General features: G+C 31.8%; 1 protein-coding gene across 5 annotated transcripts in view; it reads right to left on the bottom strand.

Annotated features, from left to right (window-relative positions):
• Positions 1-16,519, bottom strand: part of TTC3 (tetratricopeptide repeat domain 3) — a 170,764-nt gene that overhangs the window by 72,969 nt on the left and 81,276 nt on the right. For all 5 annotated transcript variants that reach the window (XM_031959270.1, XM_031959268.1, XM_031959271.1 and 2 more), the window contains 6 exons: positions 13,425-13,485; positions 12,547-12,625; positions 8,746-8,880; positions 7,528-7,608; positions 6,774-6,886; positions 5,753-5,873 (listed from right to left, as the gene is read on the bottom strand). In XM_031959270.1, coding sequence (XP_031815130.1) covers positions 5,753-5,873; positions 6,774-6,886; positions 7,528-7,608; positions 8,746-8,880; positions 12,547-12,625; positions 13,425-13,485 — 590 coding nt within the window. The remainder of the gene's footprint in view (positions 1-5,752; positions 5,874-6,773; positions 6,887-7,527; positions 7,609-8,745; positions 8,881-12,546; positions 12,626-13,424; positions 13,486-16,519) is intronic.

Below are 16,519 nucleotides of genomic sequence, written 5' to 3'. Positions count from 1 at the left end.
CTTTGGGCAGAATGCTGGCAGGTAAGGGAGATAGGAGGGGAGGAGAGTGTTGCTCTCAATGGAGCAGCTCCCACTCCTACTCACAGAGGTTGTTTGTCCTTTGTTCTCAAAGAGGACCATAACATTAAGTGAGGGAGAGTTGTGCAAAGTCACTCACTTTCTCCTCTGGAGTCATCTGGGTCTCAGTGGCCAGTTACAGATCAGGATGACTGGAGATCACCTTGGCTGCAGGGGGAGACACTTGCTAAGGTCTTTAACAAGTCTCAGTCTGACTGAGGCAATGCCCATTTAGTGATTAAGGTTCAATAAGAAATGAGATGAGAATGTCTTCTTTCACCCCAAAGTGAAGGAGAAATTGAAGATGTGAGAAGATTATGATAGTTGGGACAACAGAGTAGAGAGGATGGGAGGGAATGCAATCAAGAAGTCATGCAGGATGACCAACCCCACTTCCAAAGAAAAGATGATGCCCCACCAGCTGTAAGAGAATGATGGACGCAAAGTGCACAACGAGACATACATTTTTGGACAAGGCAAATGTGTCGATTTATTTTGTTAAACTGCTTATTTTTTACCTGAGAAAAAGGCATGGTGATCAGAAGAAAACATAGACAACTAGAATAATTTTGAAAGTAGTATGTTGAGTTTTTCCTATTTTTTAAAATAAGTTGTATGTAAGAGAGTTTTTTGATATATATATTGGTTTCAAACTCTGATTTATTTTCTATATAGAAATGTTCTTTTTTGGTGCTCATTAAATTGAGGACAAAAAAACCTTTAATACATTGTTACCAACAATAATGTATAAGATTAAAAAAAAAAGAAAAGCACACACCAAAAAAAGTCATGCAGAGGGATTCATTTCTTCAATGCATGAGTGGCAACAGGAAAAGGGAGCAAGGGATGCAAGAGTATAGTGCAGAGTTTAAATAATTCATCAATCAAGTCAAGAATACAAAAGGAAGGGACAGTTTTGTGGAAAGGGTTTAGATTAGCTAGGGCATAAAGATTATAAAAGTGAAATAAATGGGAGACATGGAGAAGTAGATTTTAGTTCAAAAAATAATCAAATATACTAAAAGTAAGGAATATAATCTTACATAAACTGTCACAATTTACCAAAGCAGAACCAAACTAACACTGCTAAACATGCTTTTCAATATCCTTTTCTATGTTTATTGGAAATTCTACAATCTAATCCCTCCCTCTCTCTTTTTTCCTAACAATTACATGTATATCAAAGTAGACGAAAGAAAGATAGAGACATCATCTAACATGAAAAAAGAAAAGGCTGATACCACTAAGGGAAAAGACAGCTAAGCAGAAAATGAAGATCTCCCCCCCACCCCCAAAAAAAATTTTTTTAGAGAAAACTGTGAAGTTGTATCAAATGACAGGTGTGTGGTTTTGTTGATGAACTTACTTTATAAAATTTTATTACACAGTAGAATTTTGTTTCAATAGGTTGTTTCCAGTTTTTGTGTTTAGAAATAAAGTTGTGTGTGTGTGTGTGTGTGCATGAAAATTGCTACTTTTCCCTTATATATTTTTAGAAAAAAATCCCAGCAATGAAATTCCTGGGTCAAAAGTTAGAAACAAGGTTATGCTTCAATATATTTTTCTATATTCTCTTCTTCTCTTCTCCTCCCAGTAGAAAAAATAAATTAAAAATAAAATCCTTGAAACAAATATATATAGTCAAAGATGTATATTCATATAAAAGATAGCTTATTATGCATCCTAAATCCATAATCTCTCTGTTGGAAGATAGGTAGCATGTCTTTTCATTTGAGTTATGGAATTACAATTTGTCACTGCTTTGATCAGAACTTTAAATTTTTTTATAGCTGCTTTTTTTTTCTTTTTCTTTTTTTTAAAAATTTAATAGCCTTTTATTTACAGGTTATATGCATGGGTAACTTTACAGCATTAACAATTGCCAAACCTCTTGTTCCAATTCTTCCCCTCCCTCTTCCCACCCCCTCCCCCAGATGGCAGGATGACCAGTAGATGTTAAATATATTAAAATATAAATTAGATACACAATAAGTATACATGACCAAATCGTTATTTTGCTGTGCAAAAAGAATCAGACTCTGAAATATTGTACAATTAATACCTGCTTTTCTTTAAAATGATATCATATAATGGTTCTCCTTATTCCACGCTCCATCAATAGATACAAGTTTTCCCAAGTTTCTCTGAAATGCCCTTTTCTTCATTTCTTATGGTACAACAGTATTCCATTACATCCATATACTCCAACTTGTTTAGCATTCCCCAAATAACTGGTATCCCCTAAATTTCCAATTCTCTGCCCGTACAAAAAGAGCCATTACATATTTTTTGTAGTTATATGAGTCCTCTTCCTATTTCTTTGGTGGTTCTGGGATATAGACTTGGTAGTGGTCTGGCTGGGTATAAATATCATACTGCTTTCTAAAGTATTTTGATTATTTTATAATTCTGACAATTTCTTAGACTATTCTTTTTCCAATAGCTCCAATCCTTGCTATTTTTGCCATTCTAATGGTAATTCAAGATTATCTTTATTTGTATTTCTCTGATTAGGGAATTAAGCTACTATTTCATGAGAGTATTTTCATGAAAGTATTAACAATTTAAATTTTTTCCTTCAAGCATTATCTGTTAAATTCTTTTGAGTATTGGGGAGTATATATTAGTCTTGTAATTTCCTATGTAAGATTTTCTATTTAAGAGCTATATTTTGTATAGCTTATATCAGATTGCTTGCTGAATTGGGAAGGGAGGGAAGGAGAAAAAAATCTGAATTTCAAAATCTTGCCAAAAGGAAATTTTAAAACTATCTTTATATGTTAAGTGGAAAATTAAAATACTATGGGAGGGAGGGGGACAACATTATGTTTGAGATATTTACAGTAAAGTTTTTCCCAATCTGTTTCTCATTTCAGAATTACTTTTTAATTGCACAAAATCCTTTTTTTTTTTAAAAACTATCAAACCTTAAATTGTCTTCAATGATTTTTCCATATGTTGACGGATTTTTAAAAGCCTTTCTCTGGAGAGACTTACATGAACTGATGCTGAGTGAAATGAGCAGGACTAGGAGATCATTATATACTTCAACAACAATATGATATGATGATCAATTTTGATGGACATGGCTCTCTTCAACAGTGAGATGAACCAAATCAGTTCCATTTGTTCCATAATGAATAGAACCAGCTACATACACCCAGCGAAAGAACTTTGGAAATGAATGTGAACCACTACACATTCCCAATCCCTCTATTTTTGTCCACCTGCATTTTTGATTTCCTTCACAGGTTAATTGTACATTATTAAAAAGTCCGATTCTTTTTGTGCAGCAAAATAACTGTATGTATATGTATATATATATATATATATATATATATATATATATATATATATATATATTGTATTTAACATATACTTTAACATATTTAACATGTATTGGTCTACCTGACATCTGCAGGAGGGGATGGGAGGAAAGAGGGGAAAAAATGAAACAAAAGATTTTGCAATTGTCGAAATGCTGAAAAATTACCCATGGATATATCTTGTAAATAAAAAGCTATAATAATAAAAAATATTGAAAACTACCAAAAAAAAAAAAAAAAAAGCCTGCCTTTCTCTGTATCTAATACTTTTGTTTTCTAGTTTCAAAATGATTTTTTTTTTAAATACTTAAGATTCAAGATCCAGTTAGTTACTGTATATTATGGGTTTTTCCTACACTTCCAGGGACATTGAAAACCTGAGGCTGCTGCTTTGTGATCCTTCAGTTATCCTATAGATAATGCTTTTATGTTCTGTATATTTTCCAATTCTCTGGATAATTCAGTTGATTTTTCAAATCTGTACTTATAGTTGTTATGAACTCTTGTACAATTCTATTTTCCACTGAAAGAAGTTTGTTGCTGTTTTCTCCATTTTGCCTCTTAATTCTAGATTGAGTTTCTGCTATAATTTTTTACTTTCTTCTAGTTCTTTTATTTGATCTCTAACTTTGGTAAAAATTAATTAATTAATTGCTTTAAATGTGTCATCTATTCATTTCAGTATGTCTCAACCAGGATTAATTGTCTCTTAAATATCAGACATTGCTCTAGATGAAGTGGACAAAGGCAAAAGTGAACTCTCCACTTGAGGGAACACATATTCTATTGGTAAAATCTATCTATCAACAACCCAAAATATAACTTCACCTATCAACAAGCCTAGAACCAGGATGGGAAAATATTGATGATATCCATATTTTTAAAACTTAAGGGTATATATTACAACTAAGTTGACTCTGAAAGTCAGGTAATTGACTGAGAGAGAAAATCCAGAGGACCTGGACATTTCTGGCCAGAAGTGGGCTCCACTTCTCTGATGGGAAGAAGGAGCATTAGGTACAGAAGCAGACAAGCTTTATGCTGTTAGTTCATTGCAGTTCTCTTCCCCAAAGAATGGACTGGTCAGCTCCCCTTACAATTACATCATTTCTTACATGGTACTCTTAAACATCTTCTTCCCCTTGTCATACATTCCATGTTCTGTTAATGAGGTTCTAATTCTATTTGAGGTGTGCTGGCTTATATGCAAGAAGCTTATTAAGCAAGTGCAATAAAGAAAAACCTTTTCCTAGACCTTGAACCTGGTTAGTTTAATTCTGGCCTAGATATCTTTCAAGTTGTGGAATGCCAATGACAGGACAGCTGCAATGGCTCTCACAAAGATCATGAAAAGCAAGAGAAATCAAGAAAAAGAAGTGTCTTTGTTTTTACTACCTCTACCCATATATATTTTCTAATCACAAAGTTGCTAAGGAAACCAAAGGAAAACAAAAAGTAGATAAATAAGTCAGGGTATGAAGGGACTGTGTGAATTTGGGGTTCAAGGAGAAACTTTTAACATCCTCAGGCAAATGGTCTCTCCTCCTCTCCAGACTGATTATCATTATCAATCCTGCAAATCCATTCCCATTCATTCCCAGCACATCTGTTCCCAAAATCTCTCAGTCTCAGCCGGCCTGTGGGCAGACTCTAATGGGGGTTCAGGTTCAGGTCAGAATAGCCTGGAATCTTGCAAACTATGCACAGATTAAGCAGGTGTGATTGCCTGGGAAAGCACAGCCTGGGAAGACACAAAAAGTTTGAAGCCAAGTGAGTCTCTTCTCCTGAAAACTCATTGGTCAGGGATAGATACTTATTATCTTACAGTACCTTGAGGCTTACAACTTTCTTTGGAAACTCAGCTTTTCAGTATTCTCATTGACTGCTCAATTTCTGAGGAACTGAATTTTAACTGTTCTGTGGAAACTTAATTCTAGTTTGTCTCTCAAATCTATCATCAATATATATATATCATCAAATTCACTCTGGAAATGTTAAGGCTTCAAAAACACATCAAAAGCTAAAACAACTATGATGAACAACCAGTATATTAGTGTGCCTAAGCACATGTAGAATGTGCTTGGAGCCTTAGCTCCAAGATCAACTCATGGGTGATTAAAAAAAAAAAAAAGCTTTGTTATTGTTATTTCCTGAGTATAAACTGTGTATTATTTAATACACTAGTGGGAGGAAGGAGAATGGAGAGGGGGGAAAAGGAAAGGATGAGAAGTAGTAAAAAAAATAGGGCTCCACTATCTCTTTACTCTCTTACATAGGAAAGTTATTCAATAGTAGTCAGACTGATAAAATAGTGTGATCGGATCATTTAATTTCTTATGAAATAAAAGTCACTATAAAGAAAGATTTACCTGCAATTTCTCAGCTTGAGACTCTTCAATAATCACATTAGTTGTAGGCCAAGTCAACACTCCAGGAATAAGCTTAATCATAGTTTTAGATTTTTGAAAATGACCAAGTGCATCTGAAAATCTAAAGTAAGAATGAAGAGCATGGCCATTAAAGGTGACACAATATAGCCTTCTCTTATATTCCAATTTATTCATACTTTTCTCTTCTCTAAACTATTTTACTATAGTAAGTAATATATAGTTGAGCACTAATGTGCTCACTAATTACTTCTTGTGTATTTTTGTTGCTTTTGAAGTAAGGTTATAAGCTTTCATTTTAAGGATCTGGACTGGGAAAGAACCTTAAAGACTATCTGTTTAGTACAGTCCCTTCATTTTTCAGATGAGAAAACTGAGGTCCAGGGAGGGGAATTACAGATGAACTAAAAAAGAGAGGTAATATCAACTCAAGTCATTTGGAGAAGCAATAACTAGGAAAACACTCTCTAAACTTTATAACTTCAATCATAAATCTTATTTAATTTTGGAAGGTTCAACAGAAAGAAGACAGAAATTGGGGTTTCCTACCCTTCTCTAGAAAAAAGGGTTGAACTTTTTTTCTCTTCCCTATTAAATTCTTGTCCAGAACCCCAAAAATACCCCAAAATTCCTTTCCATTCCTTTTCTCAAGGAGTTTACAGCAATGTGTGGGATAGGAAATTAACAAAATACTCTATTATAGCCATATGACATGATAAATTCATTAGAAAGCTACAAAATAAAGTTCTGTATGGAGTCCAAATGGGCAAGAATCAGAGAAGCCTATGGGAAGAGGTAGAATATCAAAAGTGATAATGAAAGGAAAATCCTTAAAGTAATTGCCATTATTGGTAGTTTATGGATATTAACATTAGAAGTTTTCTAAAAAGGGAATCATTATTACATGTAATGTTTAATCCTTATAGACACTGGGAATACTGCATAACTGGCTACTCAAACATGATAGTTATCAGCTCAAAACTCAAAAATGTTTTATACTCACCTATTTTTTTTCAAATATACTTTTCCAATTCCAAAATAGGCTAAACAATCAACTCCTTCATTGGGGTATTGCTCAATAATTCTCTTAAATTGATATTCAGCCTCTGATAATTCCTTTAATAGTAACAAAAATGATGATCACATAAACATAAAAAAGGAAAAAAATTGGGAAAGCAAAAGGATGCTGGCTTCTACAAGTGGCCAAGCAAAACTATTCAAGGGACATATAAATTAAAGTAGCAAGAATGTATTTCATAGAATTGTGATCTACACACACAAAACACCACCATTGATCCACTCATATATGTATTATGCTACATGAAGTTTTAATTTTAGATGCTTTGTTGCCATTAGCTAATTGAAGAATTTTTTTAAATATATACTTATAGATGTACGCTTTCCTCATTAGGATATAAAGTACCTTGTAGGGATTATTTGTATTCCCAGTGCCTAGCACACAGAAGTGCTAAATAAATAATTTTTGATTAATATATTTAACATTTAGTAAAAGACTCTAACATAGGTTTTGTTCTTGTTGTTTTTAAAAAAAGATTAAAAAGACATCTCTGGTCACAGAATCTTTCCCCACCGCCACCTCCAATTTTAATAAGGAAACAAAGGAAATATTCTTAAGAAAAAAAAAAGGAAAATCACAAGATGCCTTTTACATGGAAAAAAATGTTCCTCTACATCTAGGTATACATCTCCTAATGCTGTCAAAATTTTAATTCGTTTAGAACTCTCCTGAAACTTACCTCAGGCATTCCTATTCCAAGGAGAGAGATGGCATAACCATAGATTACTAGGACATAATTAATAAGGGCAAGGTTCAGTTGCTGTCAATAAAAAAAGATTTAAAAATAGAATTGAATTACCAAATTTTAGAGCTGCAAAGAATCATTTAGGTAATCTCACTGATTTAAAAAAAAAATAAAAAATGGGTGCAGAGGCTTGGGGAGTTACCTGACTCACTAGTATCAAAAGACTATGTACAAACAAAGCCAATACTAGAATCTAATTCTTCTCTTATACTCTTCACATTGCTTCTTTCAAATGAACTCTTATCTTAACCTTAGTAATTTGTACTAAATGTGAGCAAGACCAATTATGCTTTTTTTAAAACATAAAATACTATGATTTTTCAAGTACATACTGAAACATGAAGTACCTTATCTTGTCTAGCACCCATCCCTTAAAGATCTCTAGTGAATAAGAATGGTTTGCAATCAACTATTAATCTTTAACTTAAAATGAGTATTAAGTGCTCAGGAAATGCTCTTTTGAATAGTTTTTAATAAGTTTAGGTTAGAGCTAATGTTCTTTTTCCAATTATCAGCATGCAATTACAAATGAATACAATGCCTATCAAATTATCACAAATTTCAAATGAACAGGAATCCAAATTAATTAGATTTTATTTTATTTAAAAGCACAGAGACAAAGATCACAGAACTATTGTTCTAGGTTTAGCTAGAAAAATCCTAAAGATAACCTAAAAAGATTTAATACTTTCTGTTCTACTAGTCTTTCTCCAAAATATGCCTAATTGTTTCTGAATGGAATATATGACCAGAATTTGTCCAAGTTAGAAGTAGCAGTAATAACAATAACATTTTATCACATCTTAAAATTTACTATTGCATTATATATGTATTTAAAAACATATATAAACACACACACATATATGTATATGTTTTTATTTGATTTTTTTCCTCTGAGTATTTCAAGAAACAACAAGGAAATCAAATTGAAATAATTTGAAGTACTGTAACAAGCTCACAGAAAGAATGGTAATTATCATACTTAAGCTGAATGACAAAAATGGCTCTGAATTTTAGTTTTCAGTAGTTTTAATAAGGACTTATACTTGTCTTAAGTCTATTATAAACAAAGTTGTGATTTTTACTTACTATACAACATCATATTTAATATGTACTAATAGCAATAAGTATGATGTTACTTGGCAATTTTACCTTCAATTTATTGGGATCTAAATCACTTAACAACCGTGAAAAAGCTTTGGCTGCACTACGACAATGTTGGTCCATCAAAGCTGTACAACCTTCTTCGATGAGGGACTGCAGCATTTTTATCAATATAGCAAAATCCTAAAAAAATTAAAGAAACAATTTATATTTTTACAAATCAGGAATTATAAATTTCCTCATTTAAGTTGTAACAAGGTGACAATGCCCTATAATTTATAACTAGTTATATTTACAAATATCCTGAACAAAAATCTTCATGTTACAAGATTGTATTAAAGGTTTCCTTCACAATAATAGAAATTTGTTTATAGAATTCTGTATTTATATTAATGAAATAAATTACTTCTAAAGAACAGTATCTTTCAACTTGCAAAATCTAGAAATCAAGTCCTATAATTTTGTGTCTAATATCCCTGATATTGCCATAAGTTAGAAGAGGTGTATCTTCTACCATTCTGTAGAAAATAAATGTTGTCTGATTTTACTAGGCTAAACACATATTGCCCTGATGTATTTTCAGGAATCAATTAAAATGTTTCAAGTAAAAACAGCCATCAGTTAACTATTTAATTAGAACTGACACTGGTACGATCTACTAAATTTCAGATCAGTTTCTGACATTGGTACTGGAATTAATATTCATCAAGAACTCTGTCAATACAAGGACTTGATATCTTATTAATGTTTACATCCACTAATTTTGAAGGAAATCATTAAGTCCTAGTTTTGTTGTTCCTTGGCTAATGGCAATCTGGGGAAACTAGGAAAAAAGACAATTTTGCCATCAAGGACAGAGCTTGCCACTATGAGGATTTGCTAAAAGTGAGAAGATGGCCTGAGGATAACAAAGAATGAGGAATTTCTAAACCAAATATTGAGACTTCCAAATAGTAAAGGAGGCACTGAATCTGAAACTCAATGGGGAATGAGATAATAACCAGGTCAAGACTTGAGAGAAATAAATTAATTATAAAAAAGCGTTCAAATAAAAAACAAATTTCTTATAGCATGCAGGATTCACTTTTAAATTTCTCATGTAATGTTATTATATCTCTACCGAAAATAGTTTAGAATTTCTACACTGTATAGCAGATATTTAAAAAAAAATTTTTTTTATTATAGCTTTTTATTTATAAAACATATGCAAGAGTAATTTTTCAATATTGACTCTTGCAAAACCTTCTGTTCCAAATTTTCTCCTCTTTCCCCCACCTCACCCCCAGATGGCAGGTAGACCAATACATGTTAAATATGTTAAAATATATGTTAAGTCATATGTGTGTGTGTGTGTGTGTGTGTGTGTGTATAGTTTTATCGTTTTTTTATAGTTTTCTTGCTGTACAAGAAAAATCGGATCAGGAAGGAAAAAAAAACCTAAGAAAGAAAACAAAAACGAAAGCAAACAACAACAGATAGAGTGGAAATGCTATGTTGTGGTCCACACTCAGTTCCCACAGTCCTCTCTCTGGGTATAGATGGCTCTCTTCATCACTGAATAACTGGAACTGGCAAGTTTATCGTACAATATTGATGTTGCTGTGTACAACAATCTCCTTGTTCTGCTCATTTCACTTAGCATTAGTTCATGTAAGTCTCTCTAGGCCTCTTTGAAATCATCCTTCTGTTTGTTTCTTACAAAATTATAATATTCCATAACATTCATGTATCATAACTTATTCAGCCATTCTCCAATTGATGGGAATCTATTCAGTTTCCAGTTTCTTGCCACTATAAAAAGGACTGCCACAAACATTTTTGCACATGTGGGTCCCTTCCCTTCCTTTAAGATCTCTTTGGGATATAAACCCAATAGAAACACTGCTGATTCAAGGGGATACACAGTTTGATAACTTTTTGAGCACAGTTCCAAATTACAGCAGCTACTTTCAAAGAGCAGGGCAAGAGAGAAAGAAAAAAATCTTATATCTTCTCTTAAAGAATGTGATGAGGGTGATGAAGAAATCAGTTTAAACAAAGGTGGTGGCATTGGGGGGGGAGGAGGAAATGATAAGGAGTGTCAGGGGAAAGTTGTAGGGCTTGCTGCATGTATCCCATGGTTTAGCCTGAACTACATCGCACCACAGTGATTAAGATGGTAATAGTTACCAAAAGATAATTTCAAAAGGATTTGTAAATATCACATCCTCAAAAGAAAGATTAGACAAATTTTCATACTGCATTAATAACATAGCAATTTTATGTTTTATCTTTCTATTTCCATAGTTCCCCAAGACATTTTAAATGATATCCATTAAGTACTGAATGTTAAAAAGCATATTAAATATAAGGGATCCCTATTAATGTTGTAGATATTTAACTATTAAACCTGTGAATAATATGCTCTTAAAAAAAAGCAGAATTTTAGGACTAAAATGGACTTTGGAGATATCCAATCTTTTTATCAATGAAGTAACTACCAAAGAAACAAATGCCGTTGTGAGGGAAAATGTCTACAAAAAGTGGGGGAAAGGTCTACAAATTGGCAATATCTTTCACTGTCCTATTCTGTTGTAGCCTATGATCACAGAGTAAGAATTAGAAGGAGGTCATTTCTCCCAACAATCTCATTTGGTAGATAAGGAAACTGAGGTCAGAAATATTAAATGACTTATCCAAAGTGCATGCAAGTAGTAAGGAATAAAGATGGGATTCTAATCCAGAGTTTTTTTATATTTTATCACATTGCCTTCTTTTTCCCTTATCTTTTTTTTTAAACCATACAGAAAATATGTACTCACATAGGCAATACTATTTTTTCTTCAATCTAATATTGCAAAAAACACTCTCTCAATTTTTCTATCATACTTTCAAAAATGGTGTTTTAATTTACAGAGTAATTTTTTCTTATTAACTTAGGTATCGTGAATCTATTAATTTCCCTACTATAAACAAAAGACTGTTTAACATGCTTCAGAAAAAAAAAAATGCTTGTCTTATAAAACTGTTCAAAAAACATTATGTGATTTTGGGCACATTACTGTAAAACAGAAATGCAATCTCATAGGAGGTTGTTTTAAATCTATATTTACTTAAGTCAAAGAACTGAACTTCTAATTATCCCATAGTTTTTAGAGTTATACCACAAGTGACCAAAGATTTTTTAATCACATACATTAGGCACAAAAAATACATTAGCTACAGAAAAGTTATGTTAAATCTTTTTAGGAATAGGCAGTTAATTAATTTAATTAATAAATAATAAAATTAATTAACTTGTGAATTACTTTCAGATCTCACACAATTGAAACACAAATAATTGTTGGTCTATAATACTAATTGACTTTAAAGATAATTTTACAAGTCTATTTCCTCTAACACATTTTAATGTTCTGACTATCATTAAGATTATCAAATTATTACTGGCACTGATTTTAATTTGGAACTTTTGCCAAAACACATTTAATAAATTTTGTATGTAAAAATGAGTAAATTAAATGCAAAAATCAACAATGACTAGAAATATCTATTTTTAGCAAAGAATAAAAGAAAAATCTGACAATATGTTTTGATCAGAATACTGTCTTCTACCAAAAATATTTATTTTACTTAAGTAAGTAGCAATGGAAGGTCATGGAAAGAACACTTGTTAAAAGACTTCAGTTCACATCTGGGCTAACACTTATCTGGCATGTGAACCTGGGCAAGTCATTAGTCTTCTCTGAGCCGGATTCCTTATCTATAATTTAAATAAGATAGGTAATATTTCCATTATCAACCTCCCAAGATTGTGAAGAGGCAAGCATGATCGAAATGTGAATTGTTATTCTTGTCAACAAATATAATTACCTGTTGTACAGCTCTGGAAGATTTACTGAATTGTTTGTCCAATAAGCTTTGTAAATCTATTTGTAAATTCAGTTGTAGGCTAGAATTTAAAAAAAGATATATTCAAAAGTTAAGCAAATTTAGTCAAACTGATAAAGTGACAAGTTTTCCTAATAATCAAGAAATATTTAGCAATCCCACAATGCCTGGTAAGTTAAGTTCTAGGGATTAAAAGAGACAGACAGACAGACAGTACCTGCCCTTAAGGAACTTTTATTTTATCAGAAAAAATAACAAATACCGAAGTAAATATATTCAAAATAAGTACAAATTAGTTTTGTTTTTTTTTTTTTTTTTAAACTGGAGCAGAGATAGAAAAGGACTAGCTTCATGCTGAAATTGCCTAAACAGAGTTTTGAAGAAAACAATAATTAAGAAGCAGGAGTAAAGTGGAAATGCATTCTAGGCATGGGAGAAAGTCAGTTAAAAGTCCAGAAAGTACTGTCTATGAAAAATAACAAATTCTTAATTTAGTTGAACTAGAGTGTGGGAAGAGGAGTAATGTATAAAACTGTAAAGGCAGATTAGGGCCAGCTTCTGTAGGGCTTTTAAGCTAAACAGAGGGACTTATAAATAATCTTAAAGGCAACATTGTACAATTGGTGTTTATTGAGTAAGATTGTCACAGTTATCCTTGCATTTTAGAAAAATTATAGAAAATATAAGTAAACAGGTAATTTAAAAAAATTCTTAAAAATGAAATTTTAGGAGGCTTATTACAGCATAGCATCCTATTATGAATGCAGCCATTAAATGCCATATGACATATTACTACAATACACTTAAAGAAACATAATAATTTATAATTTGATTCCTTAACACATCAGAAAAATTCATACCTTGGTTTTCCTACATCATCGCTTTTATTCTTTGATTTTCCTTTAAATTTAGGATTATGACCTGTGGATAGAAGAAATTTTGATGTTTGTGTATATGTCTAAATGCTAGTACAAAGACATATATATATATATATATATATATATATATATATATATATATATATGTATGTATCTAAGAGGGAAATGTGGTGGAAAGCATTTGTATTAATATAATAAAGGGGAAAGTTATCTTATTGGTAGAGTATAAAACAGAATACATAATCAAATGAAGGTTTATACATGGTTTCACAATAAAAAAAACTTTTAGCACAATGGCAAGCCATATTAATATTGGAGTATATCAATTATTATAACTTCTAACAAAAGTCTAGTTCTCCTAAAAGAAGAGGGCTTAATAAATTCTCCACTTGCTTTATTAAACTACTCCATTTTCCATAAAATAGAGAAATCAATGGGGAAAATACTATTCAACTTAGTTCTTACCAACATGTATAAATTAGTTGGTAATGCATAAAAGTAAGGAAACTTGTAAGAAACCAACCTCTTCATTATGCAGATAGTAGGTTAACGCTAGACACAGTAAAATTTATACTCAAAGACTAGGAAAAAACAGATTTCAAAAATATCCAGAAAAATACAAGTAGATTTTTCCCCTTCTCTGTTACAAGCTCTGCTTCCTTTGCCTAACCTTTGAAAATAAATGCTTCTAGAGATATAGGATGATTTAGTTCTGTCTTTCTCTCTTTACTCTTCTTTTCCTCTTGTTTAAGCAAATTTTGCCATAAAGATAACTTATATGTTCATAAATCCAACAGCTACATAATAAGAACAACAAAAAGATACTCTCAATGCCATCCCTCTGAGATTATTCCTAATTTATTTTATCTATAGTTTATTTGTACATAGTTATTTGCATGTTTTACCTCCATCAGACTGAGCTCCATAAGAATAGGGACTGTTTTCTGCCTTTCTTGGTATCTCTAGTATTTAATACAATGTGTCTGGCACATTTAATAAATGCCAGTAGATTGACTAACTTTAAATAAAAGACTATATATATATATATATATATATATATATATATATATATATATATATATATATATAATCTCACTTGAGCCTAACCACAATCTTGTAAGGAATGTAATCCAGGTAATATTATCTTCAGTTTACAAATAAGGAAACCGAGGATCAGAAAGTTAAGTGACTCATTCAGGATTATACAGGGCTTGAATCCAAGTCTTCTCAAATACAAATTCATCAGTCTTTTCCACTAGTAATGTTATATCTCAAAAGTCTTAAATCTCTAGCATCTCACATCTAAGCTGCCTGCCAGAAAATCCTATTTAGGGGTAAATAAAACACAGTATGTTTAAAATTAAAACTCAACTTCCCTCAAAAGCTGGTTTCCTATTCTGAATCCTCTACTTCTGATAGCAATATCACTGTTCAACTTAATATCTTGAACCCTATTTACCATTTCTCTCTCCTTCATCCCACATACACAATCACTAAGTTCTCTTGCCTTTTCTAATCTCTTTTGTACCCCTATCTTGTTCTTCATTTTCACTGTCCCTAATCTATTCCAGGCTATTATCACTTAAAAGGAGTAAGAACTGAACTTATTTTATTAATCTAGGGAAATCTAAGATAAGAAAAGTCCCTCTACCAATGCTAAGCAGCATTATCTCTGTATCTCAGTCTGAGAGCATTGCCTTGAATTGACTTGAGAAGTATCCAGCCTCACAAATTCAGCATGTCTGACCTTGAATTCAAGCTTTCTTGATTCTGAGGCCAAATCTTTAATAATTACTTAGACAATAAAAATTTCCCAATTGATTTTTATAGTCCTTTTCTAAAACAACTCACATAATACCATTTGCCAAATATTAAAGACAATGATTTGATCTTAACACTCTTTTTTAAAAACAAACAAAAACCTCCAATAATTAACTCTCTTCCTAGAGCATAAGGCAGAAAAGACCCAAATCCAGCTGCAGCAGGATGATAGTTTTTTCTTTCCATTTCTAAATAAAATAAAATTTTATTTAAAAATGTAAAAACTGGGGCAGCTATGTGGGCTCTGGAGTCAGAACAACCTGAGTGAAAATCTAGTCTCATACACTTAGTACTTGTGTGACCCTTAATCCTAAGTGCCTTCAAAAAAAAGAGAAAAATATATTCCCCAAACCCCTGGGGGACCAGAGGTAAGAGTGGGAGAAAAAAAAAATGGGGAAAGAATGAGAATGGTATAAGAAAATCATGAAAAAAAGAATTAACAGCTTGGTAAAAGAGGTACTCCCACACACACACACACACACACACACAGTGAAGAAAACACCTTAAAAAGCCATATTGGCCAAATAGGAAAAGAGATATAAAAGCTCACTGAAAAAAACAATTCCTTTAAAATTAGTAAATGAAAGATGATTCCATGAGGCATTAAGAAATATTTTTTAAAAAGTCAAAGGCAGAAAAAAGAAATTTAAAAAAATGTAAAATATCCTATCAGTGAAGTAATTGACCTAGACAAAAGATTGAGGAGAAATAGTTTAAGAATTATTGGACTACCTGAAAACCATAATAATAATAAACAAAGAACCTAAATATATTTCAAGAAATTATAAAGGAAAACTTCACTATTATCTCAGAGCCAAAGGGTAATTTTTTTTTTTAAATCTACTGATCACTTCCTGAAAGAGATCCAAAAAAAAAAAACTCCCAAGAATATTATACCAGAGTTCCCAAGGCAAGAGCAAAATACTGCAAATACCGCAAAGAGTCAGAAAGAAAGCATATCCATCTATAGTTATGATCATAGAGGATTTAGTAGTTATTACTATAAAGGAGTTTGGAATATGCTATTTCAAAGACAACTAGGATAGCAATCAAGAATTACCCATCCAGCAAAACTGAATATAATCCTTCAGAGTAGAAATAGACATTCAATGAAATAGAGGACCTTTAAGCATTTCTGATGAAAATGCCAGAGCTGAATGTAAAATGTGACATTCAAACATAAGACTCAAGAGAAGCATAACAATGTAAACATGAAAGAGAAATCATGAGGGACTCAAGAAAAATGAAACTTTACA

This window comes from Sarcophilus harrisii, chromosome 3 (genome assembly GCF_902635505.1).
Source record: "Sarcophilus harrisii chromosome 3, mSarHar1.11, whole genome shotgun sequence".
In the NCBI taxonomy this organism is placed as follows: Eukaryota; Metazoa; Chordata; class Mammalia; order Dasyuromorphia; family Dasyuridae; genus Sarcophilus; species Sarcophilus harrisii.
This window is presented reverse-complemented; position numbering and strand designations above follow the sequence as displayed.